This window comes from Elgaria multicarinata, chromosome 4 (genome assembly GCF_023053635.1).
Source record: "Elgaria multicarinata webbii isolate HBS135686 ecotype San Diego chromosome 4, rElgMul1.1.pri, whole genome shotgun sequence".
In the NCBI taxonomy this organism is placed as follows: Eukaryota; Metazoa; Chordata; class Lepidosauria; order Squamata; family Anguidae; genus Elgaria; species Elgaria multicarinata.
The window spans coordinates 110,179,588-110,207,434 of NC_086174.1; the positions used below are offsets into that span (position 1 = coordinate 110,179,588).

Consider the following 27,847-nt stretch of genomic DNA (forward strand, 5'->3'; position numbering starts at 1 on the left):
ACCCATCCTACAAATCTCTACTACACATTGTGGGTTGTAGGCTGGGTAAGATGTTCAGATGACATAGTGTCAAACTAAAAACAGTCACTACTGATGGAGGGGCCAGGACAGAGGTAGTATGGCTTGAAGCTAAGCTTTAGGTCAACAACTGGTCTCCTTTGGAACTCCAGGTACTACAAAGTCTGGAATGGAAAAGTGTCAACATGATTGTATGCTAGTCAGTTCCTTTATTGTTTGTAGCCAATGGCCATTACAATGAGACTGTATGCTTATATTTGGCATGGATGTATTTGGTCTTCAGATTTAAGTTCTGTTGATCTCAGCTGAAATTGTGCTTACTCAAGACCAATAATCAAATTGCGCACAAATGAAAGAATTGACACCAACTGATTTCAGGAAACAATAGGGTATTTTTAAAGCTCCTGGAGTTCTTTTACATATGAATAGGTCATAGCTGCTGTGTTAAAGAAAGCTCTGGGAGTGCACAAAGTAACACTCAGAGGGGAGGAAATTCTCTTTAATTGTGATGGTAAGTAATGTGATAATTGCAATCAAAGAGGTTGTCCAAAATCTGGCATTTATAAATGTGTTTAACTCTCCCATTGAAATCAATGGGACTATAAAGTGCTAACTTTCACTGGATTATGCCTTTTGCATTGATTGTTATTTATTTATTTATTGCATATTCAGACTATTTGAAATGGATTAAATTGCCTTGCTTCTCTGTTGGCTTTAGAAATAACTGGTTTCCTTTGTAGAACTTTAAAATTACAAAATCTGTTATTGTTGTTTTCTCATTAATTAACACCACTAATCATTAAAACTCTAAATAACCCTTGGTTAATTTGCAGAGCACATGCTGTGGCCATCAAATTCCCATGGTTCTAGTCTGTTACTCTTGTGAATAAGACATTTGGGTAAAGAAAAGAAAAATGATTGACATAATTTCTGTTTTATACTTTCTAATCTCAAAAGAATCATAGTAAATTAGCTATGCAAAAATAAACCTAGCAATGAAATGCAAAAAAGTTTTAAACAATCTATTTTCTGCTACTTAACTTACACGCTCTGCTTTTAATATATAACGCACTGGGTTACCTCCAGTTCAAGATGTATATTACAGGGCTGGTGAAAGCTGATTACCCTAATCCCCAGCACTCCAAAAAACTCCTCCGAGGGTTGAAGGACTCAACTGAACAGCATGGACTGTCATGCAGAAGATCAAGGGAGAAGGGGAAATCTTTGAAAGTTGGACAGGGGGAACCTCTGTGAGCCGATATGTGTCCTGTCATCATCTGCCTATGGACCCTCATCAGATGCTTAATAAACGTAGGCGTGCTAAATACATTTTCAGTAAGATCAGCCCCTGAGATGAGAGACATGCCCCACGGAACCCAAGGAAATTGAGCTGTGGAATCTATGTAGGTCATAACGTATGCTTTTATACCGCAATCTTAAATACACTAAGGGTGCAATCTTATGCATGCTTACAGAAAACTTTTCCTACAACTCTCAGTATTCCTGAGCCAGGCTGACTCAGGCTCCATTCCTACACCCAGTTTCCTGGGAGTAAGCCTCATTGAAGACAATGCAGGTGACTTTTGATTAGCTATGTATAAGATTGTGCTCAAAGGTGTTTAGCAACTGATGCAGGGGAGAGACTATTGTTACCATCAGCGGTGAGCTTTCCCATCTGTTCTGCCTCATCCCCCTGCCTGAGAAGCCTTATAAGGTGCCTGTGAGGGAGTAGCTCCAGTTCTCTTTTGACACTGTTGGGAATTGATTTTTGCTTTTAGGCTTGAGGAAGGATGCTGAGATATTGTTGTTTAAATTGGTAACCTGCCTTATTTTGGTATTTTTTGAATTTGTATTAATCTGTGAGCCACTTTGGATGAAGTATAAACTATAACATAACACAAGGAGTAAACACTATTGAACACAGTGGGCTGCTCCTTGTAGCTTAGAAAAAGAGTAAGTAGAGACATGACAGACGTGCTCAAAATTATGCATGGTGTGGAGAAAGTGGATAGGAAGACTTTTTTCCTCCCTCTCTCATAACAGTAAAACCCAGGTCATCCCATGAAGCTGAATGGTGGGAGATTCGGGACAGCTAAAAAGACGTACTTCTTCATACAGCACATACATAAACTGTGGAATCTGCTATGACAAGATGTTGTGACAGCCATCAATTTGGATGGCTTTAAAATGAGATTAGACTGGAGGATAATTGCTGGAGGATAAGGCTATCAACGGCTACTTGTCATGATGGCTATAGACTACTTCCATTATCAGAAGCAGTATGCTTCTGTATACCCACTGCTGGAGAACAGAAGTTGCAGGCTAATATTGCACTCATGTCCCACTTGTGGGCTTCCCACGGGCAGCTAGTTGGCCACTGTGTGAGCAGAATGCTGGACGCTAGGCATTACTCTGATCCAGCATTCCTCGTCTTATGCTCTGATGTCTCCATGGCAACCAATCTGAGAGCCAAGAAGAAGGCAGTTAAAACCATCTCTCACAACCAGTGGGGAGTGAGTGGCCACAGCTCCTTTGCGTGTCTGCCAAGACTGGTCGAAAGAGTGCTGCTGGCTCCTCCTCTTCCTGGCCTGGCACTCTGCTTCTTGCTGGCTCAAGAGAAAGGCAGAAAATAAAGAAAGGCCACAACTTGAGCAGTCCCTAGACTGCTTTGAAAGTGTAATTTTATGCACAGACACCCAGCCCAGTCCTGAAGATTCAAGATATTTAGACAGAAACCTGAGGTGTGCACCCTTCTGGATGACATTGTTGCTCTATTGACCAACTAAAGAGAAGGGATGAGTGTCTGGATCCAATCGTAAATTTGCTTGGAAATAAGTACATCGGAGACAGTAGTGCTTAATTCCAGATAAGCAGGTTCAGGATTTCAGTCTTAGAGAGTAGTGTAATTCAAAAACCCAACCATTCTCAAGAGCAACGCAGGCAGCTAGGCTTCTGTAAACTCCAGGCATATCTATTATCTGTGATTTTTGGTGCCCAAAAACATACATCTCTGGATTGGGGCAATAATCATCAGTGATCATCTATGGAGGAAGGGATGGGGGTGCCTGTATTAATTTGTAACTTAAAAACAAACAAACTAGTTTTTGAAAATAGAGAAGACTTCTTGTCTATTTTCAAAACAGACAAGGAATGTGTGTATGCAGGTGCATGCAGTGGAAGAGGTAGATTATTCATTTATGTTGTGTCCATAAAAATTATGCTGGGTGCTGCTCATTGCTCAACTATTTTTCCTGCTCTTCCATAGGACTTTCTCTACTTGACAAAATGTGTATACTGTACATGTGATTAAGGAGTAGAATAGTGGAGTTCCATGCCCAATTAACTACGACAAGGTCAGTTTGAATACCTTAAGAAGAGCTGCAAGAGACCTGTCCCAAAATGTGAAGAAAATTTGCTGAGTATTGCAAAATGGCTACCACAAAACAGAAGTCCAAGGAACGTGTTTTTCAGCCCTCAATAGGGATGTCTAGAATAAATGTTACTAGCAGAAGTGGCTGAATAAAGCAGACTAAATCCAAAAAGTGAAGGCCTTTACTGAGTTATAAACATATAGTCCCCTAGCTAAGTATTCAGAGAAATAAGGCCAGGCTTCTAATAGAAGGAAACCACTACTACTACTATTGCTTCATATTGCCCTGGTTCACACCTATTAGCTAACTATGGGTTAAACAACCCATAGTTAGCTATGGTTGTGGTGGCATGCACAGTTACATCCGCTTCCTGAAACAACTCAGGAAACAACCCAGAACTCTGGACTGTTTAGGGTTAAACAACCCAGAACTTTAACCCAACAACAAAACTTGACTTCAAATAACCCAGAGTGCCGGGTTTGCATGTCACAATAACAGCTTTAGAATGCGGTGTTCCTGGGTTGTTTCAGAAAGAAGAAATTGGTGTATGGGCAGGAGTTAGCACCCTCGCTTGTGTTCGCAGGTTGTTTGATTGTGCAAACTGGGCCACACTGAACACGTTAGTCTTTTTATACCCAAGCGACCTATGCTAAAGGAAACTTATTTGGCTCTATCTGGCTGCTAGGCAACATTCGCACCATGAGACCCGTTTGTACCCAAGGTTCTTTGATGCATCCGGAGTCGTTAATTAGCTCTTCATACGGAGTATCCCTTGCAACTGTACCTACTAACTGCTTTAAAAGCTCTAAGGACAAATTAACCCTCAGCCTCTACTGCTTTTTGTGTGATCTCCAGCACTACCACTTCAAAAAAAAAAAGGGGGGGTGTCTCCTTTTGCCAATGAAAAAGGTAAACTGATGTGTTAACACTTCCTAAGAACATGTATTTGAAGGTATATGGGTTACTGCACATACTTCTCAATGAAATGTTTGTAACTTGTATAGGTGTTAACAGTGGAATGAGGTGTCAAATTTGAGAATTGCATAGGCACTAAATTTCCTAGTGACTATCATCCTGACAATGCTTTTCTGTTTGTACCAAATAGAATGATCTAATTATTCATTATGCAGGGAAAATTTCTACATCCACAACATTTATATACAAATTTCTTTCCCAGATGTAGCTGGGGAAATGATATTACTGCCAGCCAGGGGGCCTTTTCTTTCTGCTTTTATTTCCAACTCTGCACCTGCCTGAAGCTACCGATAAGGTTTGCAGAATGTCTGGGAGTAGTTTCCTCCAGGTGTGTGACTGAAAAATGGCATGAAGAAAGAAAAAGCAGTATATTTAAATAAAGAACTTCTGATCTGCCAAAATCCTGCTGATACATATGGTCTGAGGAAAGATTTTTCACTCCTGCCGTCTCGGCTATCATCTCACTTCTTGGAGATGAGTGGAAGTGTTCCCTTTTAATATTTTCTCTTAGCTCCTTAGGGGTCAGTGCCAAATGTGAGTTCTCTCTCTTTCCTTTCTATATAGACTAGAGAATATACCCAGTCTCTTGGCACTTCTGTTCTGTGATTGATACCATCTGCCATAATGCTTTTCAGTTCTCCCTGTAATCTTTTCTTCATGTTTGAGGACTTTATGGAAAATACATTCCTCCAAAGTTAACTGACATGGTGCTGTCCCATGAAAATTATCTGCATACAGGGCATTTCATAGAATCATAGAATAGTACAGTTGGAAGGGGCCTATAAAGCCATCGAGTCCAACCCCCTGCCATGCCTGATTCAGCTTTGATATTTAAAACTGGTTACAGCACTTTAGTTTACTCAACTTAATAGGTTTTCCTCATATTACTGCAACGTTTGATTAACTTGCACAACACACACACTGTCCTTCTTTCACTATTTCTGCCCTTTTATCCTGTTTTTTCCAGCCCACTTTTATTTGTTGCAATTTCTGTGTGGTATTTTTCCCAGTGTGTGCCAACCTTGTAGAATTATAACATATTGGGGGTGGGGAGGTCAACTTGGTAGAATCCACCCTTAACCCTTTTTGGTTCCAAGCCACTGCTATGCCAGAATTTTTTCCCCACTTACAATTGTGGGTCTGTGTTCACATATTAATGACTAAAACACAGTATCAATGATGTACATAATGCAATCAAGTGCCACTTACCGATGCATAGTGTTGTGATTGTGAAATATTTAGGAGGACTTAGGTAGATCATGTGTGTGTTTTCATTTAAGTTTATACTGTGAGCAGATTCCCCATAGTGTTGCAATTGCAGGAGAAGGAGGATCTCCTGCTGCCATTTCAGATTCCTTTATTTAAGAACATTTAGCAAATGCATGCACAACTGTGAAGGAATGCAGCTTTTAAAATAAGAAGATTGGGTGGTTATTTATAGCTGCATAGCTGTGTGAGTGAACATGGTAAAGTAGCCTTAAAAACGGCTGACCAACCATCCCAATATGTGCACGCACACACACACACACACACACACACACACACACCTGCAATTGAACAAGGGCCTCTTCTTACTGTACTGGGATTTTTAAAAATATAAAAATGTGAATCAAAATGTGAAAACCTGTCTATTTAGGATTTTAAATTATTTACAGTTTTGACATCAAATAAATTCAAGCTTATAAACCATTCAGAATTCACAGATGTCAAAAACACTGGGTAGCAAACACGGCCTACCACAAGTAGATACGGATGAGAAACTTGCAATTTTATACAAGCACACCCAAATTGCACCTCTTGAGACTGAACATGGAACAAAATGCATCTCACATCAATAAAAACACACTAAAATTAAACAATCTCGTAATAATTCATATTAAAGCCAAACAAAGGAGAAACAAATACTGCTACTACTATTATTACTAATATCCAAACAGCAGCAAAAATAGCAGCAGGAGCAGCAACCTTCAAAGCTGGAGCCCGCCCCCTCCTTAACAGGCCAGATAGAATGAGCCAGAGAACAGGGCAGGATCTACGCTACTGCTTTAAAACGGTTTATAACAGTAGTGACAACTGTTGGGGCCCAGGACACACTCCATATGCAGTTTTCAAAACGTTTTCGAAGTGTCATATCCTGCTTGGTGTAGATCTGGCCCAGGTCTTGCAAGCTAGATGATCTCTAGCCACATTCAGTAGGAGCAGCAGCCTTGATGGCTGACCCTGCCCTCCCAGGCCAGCCGAAATCAGCCAGAGAAGAAGGGACCATGTCTGCAGCACTCAGTTAGGTTGTATGTCTTTAAGAAACACATAGATATAAAGTGTACATTTAGAAAAATGCAGCACTTCTAAACTATCCCCTACTGCTTGTTTGGAAGGAAGGTTCCTTAAAGTTCAACGGGATCAATGACTCTGTGTTTTAAGTGGTCAGAGGTGGAGGCTAATTGGCATTATTTGTTGTAATGTCCATTGTATGAGGTACCTAGAGAGAGATTTTTATCCTGTTTTCCTGCTTGTCCTGAGATGATGATGATGATGATGATGACGACATTTTATTTCATTTCTAGACTGCCCAATAGCCGAAGCTCTCTGGGCTATTTACAACAATTCATAAGATAATAAAATACAGCATTAAAATACAGTGTAAAATACAGCGTTGAAAATTAAATATCCAAATTTTAAAACAATTTAGACAGCTAAAAACAGTTTCAATAAAATATTAGACCTGTTTATTGCCATAAATACCCCATCATATGCCATTAAATGCTTGGGAGTAAAGGGCAGTCTTAAACTGGTGCTGAAAGGATGACAGCTCATTTCACAGTTGGGGGGGGGCACCACTGAGAAGACCCTCTCTCTTGTCACCACTCTCCGAGCCACTCACAGAGGAGGCACTTGGAGGAAGGCCTCAAGTGTTGATTGTGGTTGCTGAGCCGGTTCATGTCGGGATAGGGGTTCCATCAGGTATTGCGGTCACAAGCCATGTAAGGTTTATAGGTTAAAACCAGCACCTTGAATTGGGTTTGTCAGATTTTGAGGAAATCTGTATGACTTTGACTGACCAGAAAAAATATATTAAGTACCAAATTTCATTACTTGGAATGGCTGCTTTTAAAATTTAGAATTATGTGTAGCATTGTATTTATTAGTGGTGGAGATTATCTGATTTGATCCTTTGTTGTGGATTTACTTGGAGGCATTTCTTCTTTCCTGTTTTGCGAAGAGCTTTGGTTTTAAACAAATAAAGATTGATTGATTTATAAGAAAATGCATACAGAATTAGATAGAAATTTCCATGCAAGAAAAGAGAAGTTCACAATCCAATGAGGACCCAAGTCGGTATGAGCTTAGTTGTGGAAAAAGGAGAACCTTGATAAAATAAAGCTGGACAGATTCACCCGTCCCTAACCATAAGCCTATCTTCCTGCTTCTGATGTCAGTACAGAAAGGAGGAGGAGGAGGAGGAGGGTTGGATCCTAACCTAGTTTAACTTAAGTTCATGAAAGGAAAGTATTGTGCTGTTTCCTCTACCCTGCGACCACCTGCCTGCCCCCTGAAAAGCCTCTCAGGAAGTCACAGGCCCTCCAGTGTGGGATGGAGCAGGGTGGCTATTTACTTATTTAATCTACACTATATCCAGTTTTTCTAACAAATTATGGCACTCAAAGCAGCCAAATTAAATAAAAACCAAATTAAAACAAAATATTTATTAAAACAGCATAAAAACAAATAAATGAAAAAGATAATTAAAACTCAAAGAAATAAGCAGCATTTGCCAATTCAAAAACACACACACCAAAACTAACAAAACAAAAACAAAAAAACAAGCATCCTCCAGTAGCAGCCCAGTTTATATCCCAAAGGCCTGCTTCAATAAAATAATTTTTTTTCAAAAAAACTTTGTCTGGCAGTGGAAGGACAACAGACAGGGAGCCAAAGTAGTCTCCCTCAGGAGGGAGTTCTGGAGCCTTGAGAGTGGCCACCGAGAAGGCCCTTTCTCCAGTCCAACCAAATATTAAAAAAATAAGCTGAGGTGTGGGGAGGAGAAAAGGATTACAATTTATTTGAAAGATACCAGAATTTTTAATTTTTGCTGTTTGGAGGGTTATATTGCACTTTGTGTATTTAATGCACAAAGATGCTTCATAAGGCAATACTGGACCTTGACAATGTGGAGCATCTTTGCTGATCCCAGGCTCTCCATCTTCCCCATCTGGATTAGGGATTGAAAGACCAAGAGAAACTGTGGTTGCATGGAGGGTAAGTTGCAAGCAAGCACAATTTGTGACATTACACAACATCATCACTGATCACAGAGCTTGTCTGTTTAGGCATAGGCGTAAGCTTCCAATTTCTTGGCTTTGTAGAGCTTGAGCCAATATGAGATCACTTTAACTCTGGTCTTTGAAACCAGCATATCGTTGAATTTAATTTTGGGGGTAGATCTTATTTTGCTGTCTGCCTGTGATACATCAGCATGAAGAACACTGTTCTATAATCTAGTTTATTAAATTGTTAAACCCTACTGGTGAGCTGTGACCCCACTTAAAGTGGGTCAATACACATTTTATATTTTTCTGAAAGCAGTATCTGCTGCAATTCTGCATTATGCAGAAGTTTAGGTCAGTATAATTTGCAATGTCGCAGGAGATGCTGGGATGTCTAGTGATTCGAGCCTTGGCTACAATGAGCAGTTTGTGAGGTAAACCCCAACACTTCACATGCTGTTACAGAGGATGTTGAATGATCTCTCTTGACGTGCATAGCTTCTGTCATGGCCAGAATGCACGGCCCAGGAAGTAGTACTATGTTGCATCACTGCTTGGGGGAAAAGGAAAAATATAGAAAAGAAAAATGAAAAAGGAAGGGAGAACACATTTAAAGATGTTGTTGTTGATGATGATGATGATGATTAAATATTATAGATAGGGATAAAATTGGGTCTTTGGCTTGGAAGATTTGAGAACCACTGCAAGAACGCCCCTTTACTTGTATTCATACAAAAAATTTGAAAGACCAGGGGGCTGTCTATATGCTTTGGAAGCCCCGAGGCTGTGACTCTGTGGTGGCTCTGCATCAATTAAACAACAACGCAGCCACCTCGAAGCCATTGTGGGGCTTTCCAGACAAGCCCCACATTTTAAAAGTCGAGGATTTACCCCAACTTTTCAGGATGGAGTGAGGCAAACATGGGTCATTTGGCCGTCTAACCTTGCTCCATCCTTGAAGCCAGGCAGATGGTGACCATTGGTTGGTCACCATCCACTGTGGCAGGGGGCGGGGCAGTGAATGGAATGGCTGCTGGAGTGCCCCCATGCTGCCTTTGGCATGGGGAGAAGAGTTTGGGAAGTTTCCCTTTTGCAGAGGAGCCTGTAAATGTTTGTCCACCAGTTGTCTGCAGAATTGCCTCAGAAAGGGGCAAGGGGGATAAAGCCAGGGAGGGACGGGGTTGGGGGCAGCCGTAAACACTGTGTTTGCTCCTTGGCATGAGGATTATCCGGCGCAACCCTAGAGGAGTGAAACTGCAGGGTTTGGGGCTTGGCATGGCACCAATGCAGCACCATCAAGATAGTCCCCAGGCCACAGTGAGGTATTCTTAGTAGCTGTTCCCTGTAGTGGAAATTCCTTCCACTAGTGTCATGTGAAAGCTGGCATTTTTCAGACAATATTGTTGAAATTGGCAGTTTGGGGCTGATAGTTTACCTACATGGAACAAAACCAAAGAAACCTACATAAATGGTTTGTCAGGTATTTTTCTGCTCCAAGCCACATTCAAATGTATCTTGGGGCAATAAAATATCCCAAACTCAAAGATTTGTTTGGAGTTTTGGGAACATTTGTGCCCCAAGCACTTGTAGAGTATGGAAAGAAAACTAAATAACAAGTGAATGAAATCTGGGAATAGTGTTTACTATGTGCTGGGGACAATGCCTTACCAGGGGCTACATTGCAGGTCTACAATTCTGCAATGAAAAGTGCAGCCCAGGTAGAATTTACCCTATGTCATAAAATGAAATTAATAAGTTAGACAAAAGTGTTATCATATATTTAAATATACACTAGAAAAAGGCTGGAAATTAAATGGCAATTACAATACAAGCAACCATATATAATCTTAGGAATTATATATTATATAGAATTATTTATTATACAGCTGTCTTCTAATTAAAGTATTTGTTATCATTTCATTTGCAGATCACATGTATTATATTAACCACTATTTTCTAATTAGCAATTAGCAATTTTTTATTTTTCAAAGGGAGAGCTCAATTTACTGCTAGCCAAAAGGGAAGCAGTTGCCCCTCTGGTCTGCCTGAACCAAACACCCACCTTGCAGTCACATCCTGATTGGTTGGAAGGGGAGTAGGTAGATTGGGCCATGCCAAGAGAACATAAGCACATAAGAAGAGCCATGCTGGATCAGACTGAGGGTCCACCTAGTCCAGTATTCTGTTCACAAAGTAGCCAAACAGATGTCAATGGGAAACCCACAGGGAGGACATGAGCGCAATACCACCCTTCCACCTGTCCCCCACAAGTGGTGCACAGGGTGTTTAGTTCAGACGGACCAGAGGGCCAACTGCTTCCCTGTTGTCCAACATGTTCTAACTCCCATACTGGCAGAGAAAACGGCAGCATAAGATGGAAATGCAGAAATGAGAGTATGTTACTCATAATAGTGTATCCCTTCATAACACTTCAATTATGCACATCACTGTAAATAGTTGTGCTAAATAGTATAATCAAAAGTATTTACCTTGTGATGTTGTGCTTTCATCCACTTGGTCCCAACATACATTTTATTAATACAGATACAACAGATACAAACATAATGTTTATAAGGAAAGGAACCTCTTGTGCAAGCACTGAGTCATTACTGACTCTTGGGGGGGATCTACACTACTGCTTTAAAGCGCTTTGAAAATGTTTTGAAACCTGTATATGCAGTGTGTCCTGGGCCCCAACAGTTGTCAAAACTGTTATAAAGCGCTTCAAAGCAGTAGTGTAGATCCCCCCCTAGGAGGGATACCAGCTTTTGCTGACGTTTCCTTGGCAGGCCTTATAGCGGGGTGGTTTGCCGGTGCCTTCCCCGGCTGTTATTACCTTTCCCTCAGCTAACTGGGTACTCATTTTACCGACCTCGGGAGGATGGAAGGCTGAATCGACCCAAGCCGGCTGCCTGAAACCAGGGCCCCTTCCACACGCCGTACTGAAGGCGCATGCATGTGCCCCCAGTACGACCCCAAAACGATGGTGCAGACGGCAGCTGAAGAGACGGAGGAGGCGGCAGCAGGGGAACTGACCTCGTCCTTGCCGCCGCCTCCCCCTCCCCGCCGGCCTCTTGCTGCCGGGGTAAGAGTGACCCGGGTCGGAGAGCTCGGCTTCCGCTTCCGCTGAGCTCTCCGACCTGGGTCGCTCTTACCCCGGCAGCAGGAGGCCGGCGGGGAGGCGGCGAGGAGCTGGCTGGGGAACCGGCCGCGTCCTTGCCGCCGCCGCCTCCCCCCTGCTGCCGGGGTAAGAGCGACCCGGGTCGGAGAGCTCGGCTTCTGCTTCCGCCGAGCTCTCCAACCCGGGTGGCTCTTTCGCCGGCAGCAGGAGGCCGGCGGGGAGTTGGGCTCGGTGGCAAGGACTCACCAGCGAAGCTGCCGAGCCCTGGGAACTTTTCGCCGCCGCCGCCGCCTCTTCCTCCGTCTCTTCTGAACAGGTGTCTACACTAGGAGTTTCGGGGCGCCTTCAGGGCACCCCGACGACTGTGTGTAGACAGGCCCCAGCTTCCGCTGGGATCGAACTCAGGCCGTAGGGAGAGTTTCAGCTGAAGAAACTGCTGCTTTACTGCTCTGCGCCACACGAGGCTAAATGTTTATAAGCAGGATAATAATACTAGACTCAAAATTAGGACATTTTAGGCAGCAATATAACTCCTGGACTTTGAAGAACAGGGCAGGACCTACACTACTGCTTTAGAACGGTTTATAGCAGTAGTGACAACTGTTGGAGCCCAGGACACACACCATATACAGTTTTCAAAACGTTTTCAAAGTGTCATGTCCTGCTTTGTGTAGATCTGGCCCAGGACTATGGTGACCACATTCCAATATAGTCAGGAGTACTATGGTCCATGAGAAAGCTTCTAGAGATTTACTTTATCCTATAAATGCATTGAGGTTACTTGCAAATCTGTACCTAAGGATTTCTGCCCTTCTTCAAAATGATTAAACAGACAGAATTCTAATTTCTTCTGAAATATGATCAACCCAAAGAAACTCCAAATATTGTTTTACTTTTTTGGGAAAAGAGCAAGGGGAGGTCCTCATAGGCAATTGCTTCTCCTAGCAGGGGGGCTGCATAGTTGCACAAACTGTACATGCCTGTATCTGCCCCATTATATATCTTGCATGAGGAAATATAAAATAGTGTAGTGTAGATCCTACAGTCCTAAACACACTTACTAGGGAGTAAGCCCCACTAAATACAGTGGAACTTACTTCTTGGTAGACATGCATAGAATTGCGCTGTCAGTTCTTTCCCCATTTACTGATTAAAAAACAACAACAAAATTTACTCTGTTTGGGAATGTATATACTATACAATAAACTTAATCCCTGAATTATTTTGTGTTTAGAAATTTCACTTACCAGAATGAAGAGGCAACTGCTGGCAAGCCAGATATGCTCAGGAATGGTAGAAAATACTGACAAAATCAAGCACCCAAACACAAGAAGAAAACTGAAAAACAAAAGATTATAAAAAAAATAGTGAGGACATTGGGGGGAAAGTAGAACTTTAAATAAATGAAACTCTAAGTAATCTGAATTGCTTATGTCCCTAGCAGAGTATGATTTGAATGCAGTAAGTCACATTCACTCAAATGTATGATTTCAGAGAGAAAACAATGTTGATAGCATCTTTACAGATCAATAAAAATCCATAAGATTCTCGCTATTTATTCAATAGGAAATGAATTACACATTTTATATTCAGCTAGTATTTACACGTGCAAAGCTAGTTATATTACAAGATAATTGTATATGTTTTAAATTGTCTAAACAGTTCTTTCACGAAACCTACTCAAACAAGATATGGGGCTGAGAACTCTTTGTACCTAAGTGGCATGTGCTTTGAGAAAACAAATGAAACAAAATCAGAACACCTACAAAAGCTTGTTGTATTTGAAAAGAAGATGAAGAAGGTGGTATAAAGAAGTCCAAACTTAGTTAAACATAAGAACTGAAGGGAAAGATTTGGGGAAAGCAATAACTCTTAAGGAGTTATTTATTTTTTAAAGAAACTGATATTGAAAAGGATTATGAAGAACTAGTTTAGGAGATGATCATGAACGTATTGGTTTCTTGCATGTGAGGCTCATATTAGTCACTTTGGAAAATCAGAACAAACAACATAAGCCAACAGGAAAATCATATATGATGAATTTGAGAATCAAAAGTTGGAAAAAACTATAAGGTGAAGGGGGTATATTTAAGTATGCAGGGGCAAAAGAAATAGGGGATAGTGTATATTAATTAAAAAACTGTTTTGAAAAATAGGCAATTACCAAAGGTGTCAGCTACTAAATAGCACTTTCTAAAAGTGAGATGTTTTAAATATACAAAACATTTCATGCTTAAAGTATAGTTGTCAAAAACTAGATAATTACCTATATTCCTTCAGTGTTATGTCATTCATGTAAAATCATAACTACAAAGACCGTGTACTATACATTGTTCTCCAAGTCAGTGTCCTAAATAACTATTCCTGAGGCTATTAATCTCTTTTCATAAACATCAAATTCTCCTTGGCCTTCCCGTAACACATTTTAGCTGATTAACTCTTCCTTTTTTGAATACACATGAAATAATCGTACATTCATCGTAAGTATTACTTTTTTACGTTAACATTTTCAAATGTGTTTGTCTAAGTGCTGTTTTGAAGTGCCTAAACTGTTTCAAATGTATTTTCAACTACGGTAACTATTTGTATACAGTACATAATTACTGTTGCAAAATAAACTGATACAATAACACAAGGCTATTGAAATAGTACTGTTTCAAAACAGGCAATTTATTGTGCCAAAATGTAGAGGTAAGAGGCTTGATTGACAGAATAGCTTAGAACAGAGCCATTGAGTATTGGGCCAAAGTCTTGTTTACAGAGCAATGTGCCACTGACACTGTGAGCAATCATATAATACACCAATGAGTTGAGAAGAAGAATATAAAGAAAGGTCCAATGGTCTGAATGTAAGCTTCTGGAATCAACATACCAATTTCAGTTCTACTTAAAAGTTGGAGATATATAGACCTCTGACAGGTCTCTCATTACCCAAATTTCACCTGCAAATTTTGCAGTTTACAAAGGAAGGGATTCAAGAGCAGGTCAAAGTATGTGCTTGAGTAAGACAGACATGAGCCAGTTCGCACGACACAAGGGTGATTAGTAAGCTACAGTAGCTTGCTATCATTGCGTGACACGCAAACGTCCCCATTGTGTTGAAAGTATGGTCAGCCTAAGATGCCTTAGTTGCAGTGAGCCTCCAGCTGGCTTGTTCCTCCCCCTCTCACAGCTGAAAGGAGTTCAGAAGCTTTTGCTTCCACTTTTAATTGACAGCAGCTGCCCATGTAATCTGATCTAGAAAAAGTGATTAACACTATCTGTGGTTAATTTCCAACAAGGCAGCTTGAGAAACCTTGGTTTTTAAATTGGCTTGTTGGAAATTAACTATAGTTAATGTTAACAATAGTTTATTGTGCCAAATGACACAACTAATCATGGTTAACTAAAAGTAAAAGCTTCTGAACTCCTCCTTCCAGCCACATAGGGGAAGGAGAGAGGAGTTTGCATGCTAAGTTTAGTATGATATTTGAACACGGCTAATATTGTTATATGGGTCACATGCACAGAGAAAAAAATCCTTCTTGTTTCTGAGCCTTTAGCATTTTTGCCAACACAGTTTCAAACTTATTTGCCAACACAGTTTCAAACTTATTTCTGCAACTTTTGAAACACAGAGAGAAGAGAACTTGTGGGCACGTCCAGCCAATGTAAAACTCTTAAAAACTATTGGTTCTAATAAGGCAACTTCAGCATGTGCTTAACTTTTCCATTACAAGCTCTGTTTTAGGAGAAGCTAACTCCCTTGTGATTGACTATTATTTTGGTAGGACTTCTTAAAAGCCAAAAACAAACGGCAGTATCCAATCCTTCCCCCGTGCTAGAACCATGGATAGTCAGTGGTTCCAGGAATAGCTGTAAACAAGCACAAACACTCATTTCTGAAACGGAGCAGGTCAGCAGAAGGAAAACTTGCAGAAGGAAAAAGATTCAGGAAACAAGCGAAACTGTCCTAATTCAGAAACAAGCATTTCCGCTTATTTCTGGGGTTGCCTTTTGAACTGCTACTTTGTATTACACAGTGGGTTCAGCTTGTGCAACAGATCAAAAGCGATTGCAGCAGCAGTATTGGATACTGACCAAAGATAGCAACTCAAAGATAAACATACTCCAAGTTATGAAATTCACAACTGGCTTGTATGTAAGGACATTTTTACAGACTTAGTTTGACTCTCTACAAGCCAAGTTACTTCCTTAAACTCTATCAGGCAGTATAGCAAAGTCTTCATAGTGCCAGCTAGCACTTCTGTATCTCTTAACATTGATTAATCTAGTTTTCATTCTTTCTGCCTCTTTAGAGAACCTTTTCCACAATACCGCAGGATGATGCAGAAGATGCTGTGGCTTGTTCTAGGGAGGACATCTGGGGCCAGGCCTATCGGATCTTTCTGTTGTCTTGCTTGAACTATAAGCAAGTGCACCCTATAACCTAGAGTGACCATATGAAAAGGAGGACAGGGCTCCTGTATCTTTAACAATTGCATAGAAAAGGGAATTTCAGCAGGTGTCATTTGTATAGATAGAGAACCTGGTGAAATTCCCTCTTCATCACAACAGTTAAAGCTGCAGGAGCTATACCAGAGTGACTAGATTTAAAAGAGGGCAGGGCACCTGCAGCTTTAACTGGTGTGATGAAGGGGGAATTTCACCAGGTTCTCCATATATACAAATGACACCTGCTGAAATTCCCTTTTCAATACAACTGTTAAAGATACAGGAGCCCTGTCCTCCTTTCCATATGGTCACCCTATATAACCACCAGCCTCCTATAGATATACATCAGTGAAGCTTTTTCTAGTCCTTCTCAATGAGGAACATCTGATAATTTTCCAAGGAATTCCATGGTTTCCAAACATATGAAAACCACAGGCCTAATGAGTTCCTTTGTTTAACGGAGTTTCCTTTGTTTCACTGTGGACCATTCACATGGTTTCTTGATTAGCTCAGCAATACTTAAAAGGTTAAAACACCAACTAACTTAAGTTTAGGATCCTATTATGACATCTTCCTTTTAAAAATAAATGTTTTCAAAAACAATTCTCTGCTGACATTGTAGAAAAGAATAGTTTTGATAACGCAAGCCACAAGGATTAAATTTTCCATCATTTATAGTTTCAATGTGACTTGTTTATGCAAGTAAAATGAGATATGACAAAGGCTATTAAAATTTGTTTTAAATGTTTTGACAAAACTGTATAGAACATAAGTATTCCTCCATAGAAGGTGGCTTGTAAGTTTATATTGTAAACATTAATATGAAACAACTTACTCTTTCGCCTTCTCCATGATTATAACAGCATGACCTTAGAGGCTGAGACCTCATGAAAGCAAGTAATATCCTCATAAAAAAGATTTAGTAAAATAGGTCTCTTAAGCATCTGAAGAACAGATTAAATTTACGCTTTTTTCATTCTGAAAATAAGATTGTAGCAACTGAGTTATAACTTCTTATTACCGAATCTTTATTGTGGAAGGGATGATCTCTAAAGAACATTTAGTCATTCTAAAATTAGAGATATTCATATTGCTTTAACTCAACATTCATGCCTACTTCACTTTCATTTTGTTGGTCTATGTCATATGATTTCATGTACTTTGTTTTCTAGCTTGTCAATATTGGCCTCTATCCAAAAAGACTGCACTACTACTTTGGTACACCCAAGGAAGCTTTGGACTAGTATCTCTCATAAAAAACAGAAACAAATTATTGATATTTTTTTTACAAGGAAGCAATGAGCAATTTATATTTTTTACAAATGGTTAAAAGTACTGTTACAAAAGGTTGAAAGTACTGTTAAATGTTTCTTTGCATAGTTAAAAATACTAATTTAAGTTCCTCCACACACCCCAAGTGAAAATTCCATTTAAAATGCACTACTAAGAGATCATATACAATGTCAAAGATAAGGATGAGATTTCAAGAAAATTAATATAACTCTACTAAGGTTGCTGATGAGGAACATAGCTGAAGGTACTGAGACCAACCCCCTGCTCAATGCAGGAATCCACCTTAAAGCATTCCTGACAGGTGGCTGTTCAGTTGCCTCCTGAATGCCTCTAGTGTGGGAGAGTCCATGACCTCCCTAGGTAATTGGTTCCATTGCTGTACTACTCTTACAGTCAGGAAGATTTTCCTGATGTCCAGCAGTAATCTGGCTTCCTGTAACTTGAGCCCCTTAGTCCGTGTCCTGTACAAAAAATCTTTAGGAAAAAATAAATAAACGGGGGGGATTCTTAAAACAGCCCAGTGAGAACAGAGCATGCCCACAGAATGCTGACAGACAGTTGGTCCTGCTCCATCCCCTAGGCAGGGGATTCACCCTGCTTCTTAGGAGGGCCAGCCCTGATTGCTGGTACATCATTATCCTGTGATGTTGAACTAATCCTGTGCTATGCATTGTACCTTGGGGAGTATACTGTCTTCCAATTCCCTACTCATACTACTGGGTTACACCTAGATTCACAGATGATATTACTATTACGACTCAAGCTATGCCATGGACCTGGGGAGAACATAAAATGTATGCCAAAAGGGAGGATTAATTTTCCTCTGAAATATCTCATTAAACAAGCGTTCTTATCTACTAAAAGCATAAATGGGATAAAATAACAGACTATCAAGAAGGTTGCATTCTTCTAGAATAACTTCTAATCAAGCATCTTCTCCCAGCACAGTACATAGTTCATATGAGGAATGCTTGCAAGGAAACTGGATACTGCTAGCATTTCTGGTTTCTCCACACTATTTCCACATACGAATATTCCTTTGCACTGAAATTTCTACTTCAGCAATGGGATATTTTATGATTAGTAAACATTGCTCTTGAGAAATGTACGTGCTAATTCCAATTATCAATTTCATCCAAGTATGCTTGCAGCTGAGATGCCACAACTTTCTCGAGTACCTTGCTCAAAAATGGGGTATTGGCAACCAGATGATAGTTATCATACCAAATTGAGACAACCCCATGGTTGTCATGGAGGACATGAAGTCCCGAGCTGGTCCTTTTAAAGCAGCCTCAGCGTAAATGTTGAAATCTCCCATGACCAGGGTCCTAGAATTTTCCAGCATCACATCCAAGACTGCCTTAGCCAGCTCAGTCAGGGAGTCCATTGGGTAGCAGGGTGGGTGCATAGTATCCCCAATCTGTCTCTTGGTCCAGCACAAGGTACAGGCCCTCACATCCTTTCCCAGGGTGGATGGGTTTCCTGGTGAGAGAGATTGGATTTTTATGGATCACAGTGACTCCCCTCCCCCCGACCCTCCAGCCTGGGTTGGTGCTGCACCAAGTAACCAGGTGGGCAAAGCTGGGTCATATCTACACTGCCCAGCTCACCCACCTAGGTCTCCGTATTGAAAGCTAGGTCAGATCCTTCATCCACAATCATATCATGGATGATTGCGATCTTGTTGCGAACTGACTTGGCATTCAGCAACACCACCACTAGGCCACAGGGTACAGTAGCCAGTCCACCAGGAACCTGCGGGATGGGGAGGGGATCAGAAGGGGGAATGGCTTGTAGCCACCTGGATCCCCCACAACTTTGATGACATTTCTTCCCCATCATACCATACCTTCCCCTACCCATGACAACTGTTATAGGGGCACCCACTACCTCCATGTCACCCTCCCTTCCACCTTGGCACATCCTGGTTTGTAGCACCCCTTCCCCCCTCCAAAATAAAAAAATAAAAAGGAAAAAAGGAAGAGAGACGGAAGACAAGAAAATTAAGGAGCAAAGGCAATGGACTAGGGCAAATAGATAAGACCCATTCTATCCCCAGTTGGGTGGAGCTCTTATCCTCTGTTTCTATCTTTCGCCTCCCCTGACTCGCACTCAGTGAGGACCCCACACACCAACAGCTTCCTCCAGCTAGGCTCTCACCCTAGATCAGGGCCACAGGCCTGTCTCTCACACAGAGCCTGGAAGCCATCTTGCATCCAAACCAACAGGGGGCCGGCCGGCCGGCCGTGGGCCTCTTGCAGGTGAGGCTCTGGCCCACTCCAGCCACCACACAGTCCCCAGCTGCAAACCCTTGCTAGCAAGCTGCAAAGTAAAACAGTCCAGGAGAGCTTGGAAATGCAGGGAGGCACTCTTGCCAGCAGGTAACAGCAGCTGAGGCAGGGGCTGGGCAGTTGTTGTGGCACCAGTCAGCCCTCCTTGGCCAGATGGTCTTCTGTGCTGTTCCCAGGAAGGAAGCCCACAGCAGGGCTGCTTCTTATAATAGGAACTTGACCAGATCCTTGGCTGTGGGTATGTGCACTAGCCCCAGAAATGGAAGTATGGATGGCGAGTTCTCATGTCAAGCAACATCAGCCTTAATAAGACTGAAGTGCAAGCTGTGGGTGGAAAGATGAGGGGAGGTGGAGAAATGACTGGAAAAAAGCAAAAGACAAAGAACTCAGATCATTCCTGGAAGTAGTCCAGACAGCTTTGGATGTTGGGTTGGAGTTTGCATATGTTTCTGCTCCCGCATCCACAGCCATTAGGCTAGTAACCATCAAGTCTGTGCTATCCTACATCCAGGATAGTAATGAATACTGCTGCTGTGTTTCCACTCATTCCATTGTGCCCACAGGACCAACTACTAGCGCAATGAAGAGCTAACGCTTCCTAAAGCAGTCCTGGAAATGAGCAGAAATGCTTGTTTTGAGTTGGGACAGGTGAATGGAGCTTCCCCTTTTTAGAGCTCCACTGACCCAACGTCTTTCAGAAATGAGCATTTCTGCTTGATCCAGCTGCTTTAAGAACTGCCAGCTCCCCATTGCACTAGTGGTGAGTCCTGTTGGCACTCGGGCAGCATAGGATACCCCCCCACCCTCAGTTATCTTTCATTAATCCCATTAGAAGACAACTACATGTCAATTTGTATAGCCAGAGACATGCACCCATGGGGTTTGTCATTGCAATACTGCAGTTCCTAGGGTGTTGTTCCAGAGCAAAGTTACCCAAGGTTTTTGGACCTCACAGAGATGAAAGACCTTCAAAAGGGTTTACACAAGGGAAAAACTCAGACCAGGCACCACTGTGTATTCTATAACTGTTCAGATTTTCATCCTAGATGCTGATTTATGCATCTAGTTTATAAACAGGGCCAAAGCTACCATATACTTTGAAAAAAGCAGTTTTTAAAAAGCAATTGCTTGGGTTTTTAAAATGGAGCTAAATACTGCTCAGAATAGTTAAGACATGATGGTTGGAAGGATAAGAAAGTGAAAGAACGAATGAAAGATTAGAAGTGAAAGAACAAATGAAAGATTAATAATGGCCTATTAAGGAACCTTAAGCAATGAGTATGTGTGTCTCTGTGTTTTCCTTTTTTAACAGCTGTATCTAGGACCAAATCCTGGCCAAATTTCCATGATGCTACTGACTTAACTGCCTTTGAAAGTGTGAGCCAAGAGTAATTTCATAGCTGAATACTGGCGGGTGGAGACAGAGATTGGACAGTTCTTTTCCTTAAGATGAATACAAGCCCTAATTTAACAGGATCCAAATAAAAGGTAGATTCATAAAAAGAATTATAGCCCATACTGTACTGACTGGGGGCTTCTATCATTTTTAATTGGCAGCTTGTCTCGCACTTTTAAATTCTACATTAAACAAACTTCTGAAACAGGTTTATTTCACTAGTGGTATTACCCTTTGTTGGATGGAGGAATAAGACATATTTTGAGGTGAACATCAAAGTATAATTTCAGACTTGAACAATCAAAAATACTTGCAATCACAAAAATGGTAGCTTGGGGGGAAAACCATTGTAATTTTTAGATAAATGACTGAATGTGGAGAAAGGGGACTGAACCATCATTAATTCACAATTCTCATGTTCTTTTGAAAGAACAGGTTGGCATCTTATGTGCTGCACAGATTATAGTGGGTTTTTTTAAACAATAATATGAATTCTTTTTCTTTCAGTGAGACCACTGTTCCAAGTTTGGTTTGGCTGCTCTTTCCTATTCAGCATAACTTTGTTAAGAACATGTACTGTAAAACTGAATAACTGAGAGGGACACATGAAACAGGTAAGAAAAACAGCATCTTCTACTTTGCAAAGCACAGCCTTTCCCACTGTTAATAAAATGGTGTTCTCAGAAGATACAAGTATTGCTATTCATAGTTAGAACTATTTTTCAGTCAACCTTTTCTACGCAAAAATCTACTATAGTTCTGCATTGCATTTTCAGTATGCATTCTTTTGAGCCCTGTGCTCAAGGAATGGGTTCTAATCTCTCAACAGAAAGATTTTACAGGGAGCCTTTAATGGGAATGAATAATGAATATATATGTATAGAGAGGGTTGGGAAGTCTTTCCTTACCCAACCCTTTCCATACTGCTCAGTCTGCAGCATCCCTTCACAAACTTATTCTGAATTATTTAATAAACTTTCATTTATAAAATACCATGTAACATACAAGATTGCAGTTTAGGTCAAACCATATATGCATGCATTTCAATTAATTACCAGAATGTGGAAATGAATAGTGTTTTTTGTCTGTTTTAAGCATTTTTACCTGCTTATCAGATGGAAAAGATCCCCAAATATCAGTAAGGTAATCCCTGCCCTCAGGCTTATGGTCTAAATTCTAAAAGACTCAACACAAAAGAACAAGGGACTGGGACAGAGGAGGAAGAAACACATTCAGACAGCAAGGATGTTTCCAATTAAAAGTCACTGTGCAGCTATTCCATCTTTTCCTCCATAACAGAGTTTTTCTGTTAAGAAAAAAGTCAGAAGTAAGGGAGGGTTACAAATGGAAGATAATGACATTCAAACCAACACATTCCAAGTATGATCAAATGGAGTCCATTTGTGCATTATTATTATTATTATTATTATTATTATTATTATTATTATTATTACTACTACTACTATTTATTTATTTATATAGCACCATCAGTGTACATGGTGCTGTACAGAATAAAACAATAAAATAACAAAACCCTGCCGCATAGGCTTACATTCTAATAATGTAACAAATGTAATGTTACATTTGTGCCCAGGAGTCTCCCACACAGCATCCATGGGTGCCATGGCAGCTGTGAGCACCTCCAATAGCACCTGCAAAGCTCTTCATTCCTGCCCCCCTTTAACTTAAATAAAATTGAAATGTTAGGACACCCAGTTCTCCTTCCTGTTCCTGAACCTGCCACTGATGAGCTGATCCGGGCATGAGGAGAAAGAAGATTGGGTGGGCCAGGAAGCAACTCTTTCCATCCCCCCTCCCTTCTCTAACCTCCTTCCCAGCCTCTAGCATCACCATCCCACCCCCTGCCTAGCCAGGCCCCCATGGCAGCCATTATGTGAATAGTCACATTCTAAGAACCTAAGAAGTGCCCTGCTGGATCAGACCGAGGGTCCATCTAGTCTAGCATTCTGTTCACACAGTGGCCAACCAGCTGTTGACCATGGACCAACAAAGCAGGACATGGTACAACAGCACCCTCTCACCCATGTTCCCCAGCAACTGGTGCACACAGACTTACTGCCTCAGATACTGGAGATAGCACATAACCATCAGGACTAGTAGCCATTGATGTCTTCTCCTCCAGGAATTTATCCAATCCTCTTATAAAGCCATCCAAATTGGTGGTCATCACTACATCTTGTGATAGTGAATTCCATAATTTAACTATGCACTGTGTGAAGAGTGTCATAGCAGATTCCACACTTTCGTATGTGCTGTGTGAAGAAGTACTTCCTTTTATTTGTCCTGAATCTCCCATCAATCAGCTTCATGGGATGACCCCGGTTTCCAGTATTTTGAGAGAGGGAGAAAAATGTCTCCCTATCCACATTCTTCACAGCATGCATAATTTTGTACACCTCTTATCATGTCTCCCCTTAGACCCCTTTTTTCAGGCTAAACAATCCCAGCTGTTGTAACCTTCCCTCATAGGGGTGATGCTCCAGCTCTTTAATCGTTTTAGTTGCCCTTTTCTGCACTTTCCCCAGCTCTATAGTCTTTTTTTTAGGTGTGATGGCCAGACCTCTTTTTAGGTGTGGTGACCATCCTCCATGAGAACTATTTTGTGGTTATGCCCACAACAGTTTCTCAAATTCCCAAATATGCCCATGAATCCAAAAGATTGATGGCCCCTGCCATAGCCCGTATCAATGGGAAATAGTGTTTCCAGATATCCCTAATAACATTAATATACAATTTATAACACTAAATTGTCTGTCATAACAAACAGAGACATTAAGGAAACAATTCTAATTCAAATGTAACAAACCATGGTTTGTCATTACAACTCCATTCCCATCTTCCTTCAGATGTGTGAGATCAAAAGCTCACACTTTTGAACTAATCACAGTTCTCAGTTATGTCTGTATTTCGGGAACTGTGTGTTGTTCTAAATGTACTTAATTAAACTAGGAAAGCAAACTATGGTTTGATCCTGATTTGTTTTAACTAACCATAGTTATAAGAACAAACCACAGTTCCCCGAGTTCAGATTTAACAAGGACTGTGATTAGTTCAAAAGTGGAAGCTTTTGATCTCCCACATGTGAAGGAAGAGGGGAATGGGGTTATAATGACAAACTATGTTTTGATACTTCTAAGTCCAATTCCCTACCCCCAGCTTCTATGCTTAGGTTAATGAGATTTCCTTTTAATTTGTTTTTATTATGTTTGAACCAGGTCACTGGCTTCATACCTACAGGTATGATGCTTTGCATACCCACAGGTGTGCTCCTATGCATTCCGATATCACTATGATCTTTTCTTACTGGACACTATAAAAATATAGCTTTCCCATTTCTTTACATGAGGAGTGAGTAACACTCCCACTGCTCACAACTGTGGCCCTTATCCTCCATTGCTGCCCCTCACTGTACCCTGAGATTAAAAGAAATAAACATTATGATACAATAGTTAAAAGGAGATATACAGTGTCTGTTAAAAGACACCTGTGTACAATGGGGCAGTACAGAGATGAACTGTGCAATCAAGCTCCTTGAAGGTACTTAGTATACAATCACAACAAAAAATTCTAAAAGATCAGTGTTTTGTAAGTATATGCTTTGGGGAACAAATACTGGAAAATGAGTATATTACAAGCTGAAACATTAATATTTATGTTTTGACACTATGTTTGACAACCACAGTAGAGATTAATGTTAGAGTTTAGACCTAGGATGGGGATGTTTGTCCTTGTCCTATTATTCTTATTTTAACATTCTAGGAAAACAATACATAATCAGGCTTAAACTCTATAAAAGGAAAGAAATGTAACTACTAAAGCAAGCTGCTCAGGCTACAACCATCAAAAATCAAGGCATTAAACAATGGATGAACGAACTGAGTTTGTTACATGGAATCTAAACTATACACACTAAGGCCAGGGGTTTCTTAGGGTAGAAGATTGAACTTGCACCTTCATTCCCTAACCTGGAGGCCTTCTGGGAGTGGAGAGGGATGATCATGGTGTTTTGCACTTCTGGGATCGTTCCTCAAGGGCCACATGGCAGTGAGTTTTCCCTGAAGTAAAGAGGGACATTGGGGGGGGGCATTTTTTGCACCACATCACAACCATTGTGGAAATGCTCTCCCCCTCACCTCCGATGTCCACGGACCCTCCCCGCACAGCTCCTTGCCTCTTTCCTGAGTCCCACTACTCGCGAGGAAGAGGGAGGACCACGGGAAGGAGAGCCACACCACCCACAGATCTTGGGATTGTCCTGAGACCTGTGAAAAAACTGGGACAAAAGCAGTCCTAGATATCTCAGGGGAACTGAGTGGTCATACCCGGTTCATAGTGCAATCAGCTCTGTGTCATTTGGACCCACAGGGACAACTTCGTCCACCCCAGAATAAATGGCAGGTGTAGATTAGGCTTTGGTTCATTCACTGACTTAGTGGGTCATCTCACTCTGCAAACTGATACAGGTATTCACAACTGCAAGCCCTTCTGTGTTCTTCTGAAGACTACCTATTGTCTTAAAGACTTAAGCCATCAATTCTTAAGCTCCATTCTTTTCAATGTGATTTAAGCCTACTTAATTTTCTCTGAAATGTGTTCATTGTGAGGAAATAGCCACTATATCTGTTAAGTACATTTGGGGGACGTGAATTACCTGTGACTTTTCTCTTTAAAACAGCCATTGAGGTGTACTGGCTGGAGTGTCAGAATGAGACCAAATTCAAATCCCATTCAGCCTGTGGCACCCATCCTTATATCTCAGCTGAGCCTAATGTCATCTACCTTACAAGGGTTTTGTTATAAGAATAAGATGGGGGGTGGATATATTGCCCTGAGATTAAGTAAATATATATCTGAATCCAGATTTAAGCTACTTATAACAGATGGACAGGCATTCAAAGTGCAGCACAATAACCATTATTTACAGCATTTATATCATATGCAAAATAATAAACACATTCTTCCTTTCTCACTCTGTGACAAAAGCATGTTTACAATCTGACACAAAAGTTTGCTTTATAGCCTCCAAGAGCAGGATATTCCACTATGAAAGCAGTATGAAAGTGGTATGTAAAAGGCAGGAGCCACACTACTGCTTTATGGTGGTACTGAAGTGCACTGACAACTGTTGGGGCCCATGATGCATCTACACCAAGCAGGATATAACACTATGAAAGCGGCATGAAAGTGGTATATGTCAATGGGCCCCCACAGTTCTCAATGCACTTCAATACCGGTATAAAGCAGTAGTGTGGCTCCTGCATTTTATATACCGCTTTCATACCGCGTTCATAGTGGAATATTCTGCTTGGTGTAGATGAGCCCTTAAAGTTTTTGTTTTGTTTTGGTCAGGATATTGGCAATTTCTAGGCAATTCTTTCTACTTCACCCCCTTTTTTAAACAAAGCATCTGTAATATAAACCTTATCAAGGACAAAATATCCCATTTAGGAGACATGAAGTGACCATTGCCTTTGATGAAGAGCTGCATCATGTATTTGTTTATTTAAAATATTTATAGTATACCTTTCCTTATAAAACTTCAAACGAATCTCACAACAATACAATACAATACAATACAATAACACAATAAAATCATGTTTTCAAAGGCTGCAGTCCTGTACACTTACTTGGGAGTAAGCCCCATTGAATTTAAGAGGACTTACTTCTGAGTAGATATGTATAGGATTGTGCTAGAAAGCTACACTGTTATGCACACTTACTTGAGCGTGAACCCCATTGAACACAGTAGGAATTATGCCTCAGTAAACATTGATAGGATAGCAGTCTAAATGTGTCCGACATATATTTCTGGATTGTTTCAGTGAATACCCTTTTCAGTAATAATTGTGGTTACTTAGTTAAATTGGCTAGATCTACAATAGGCTTTGAGGAGAAGGGCACTACACAAAAATGGAACACAGTCCTTAAATTCAGATTAAAAGCCTGATCTAATGCCTCTGGAATGGGACAAAAGTTTGTAAAATTCTACTAAAGTCAGCCATTAAACATTTTAGATTGTTAGGTAAAGCAGTAAGGTCTACTAGCTTATAAAATGGCTTAAACTAGTGGGCTCTTTTGTGATTGCATTAAACTGACAGTCATTTCTACTTATTTTTTGAATTCTGCATGTAATTCATACTACAATTTTTTTTAAAGGGAAAAAAGATTTATGCAAAGGTTATCTTGGCTAATTTCTCTCTAGAGATAACCGGTTCTTGTTTCAACCTCTCTTATTCAATCTTGAATATAGCCTGGCTGTCTTTAATGCAAAGATAAGAACTGTAGATAAATGAACAACTGTAAATGTGTATGATAAATCAAGATAAATGCTCCCATCAATGGTTCAAAATCATTTATCAAGAGAAAAAATATTATGTCACTTTGGAAACTGCACAGCCATATAACTCCATTCATTTAGTTGTTTTGAAAGAAATAGAAAAAGAACACTGTGTATTAAAATGTAAATTACTGAAGACCATAAAAGCAAGCAGATAAGCTAGCACTTTTATTTGTGAAATATATCATCAGGGTAGTGATTTCAGCTTAACAAACTCTCATAAGGAGCTATGATGTTTATTTATTTTTTTGAGGCTATGATTTCATTGAAAATACAAGCGTGCGCAAAAAAATTGTTCTAGCAGCCTGAAACTACACTATACACC

The 27,847-nt window shown here is 40.6% G+C and overlaps 1 protein-coding gene across 5 annotated transcripts in view; it reads right to left on the bottom strand.

Annotated features, from left to right (window-relative positions):
* KCNQ5 (potassium voltage-gated channel subfamily Q member 5) overlaps positions 1-27,847 on the bottom strand; it is a 322,595-nt gene that overhangs the window by 77,077 nt on the left and 217,671 nt on the right. For all 5 annotated transcript variants that reach the window (XM_063125807.1, XM_063125805.1, XM_063125808.1 and 2 more), the window contains exon 2: positions 12,998-13,088. In XM_063125807.1, the coding sequence (XP_062981877.1) occupies positions 12,998-13,088 (91 nt within the window). The remainder of the gene's footprint in view (positions 1-12,997; positions 13,089-27,847) is intronic.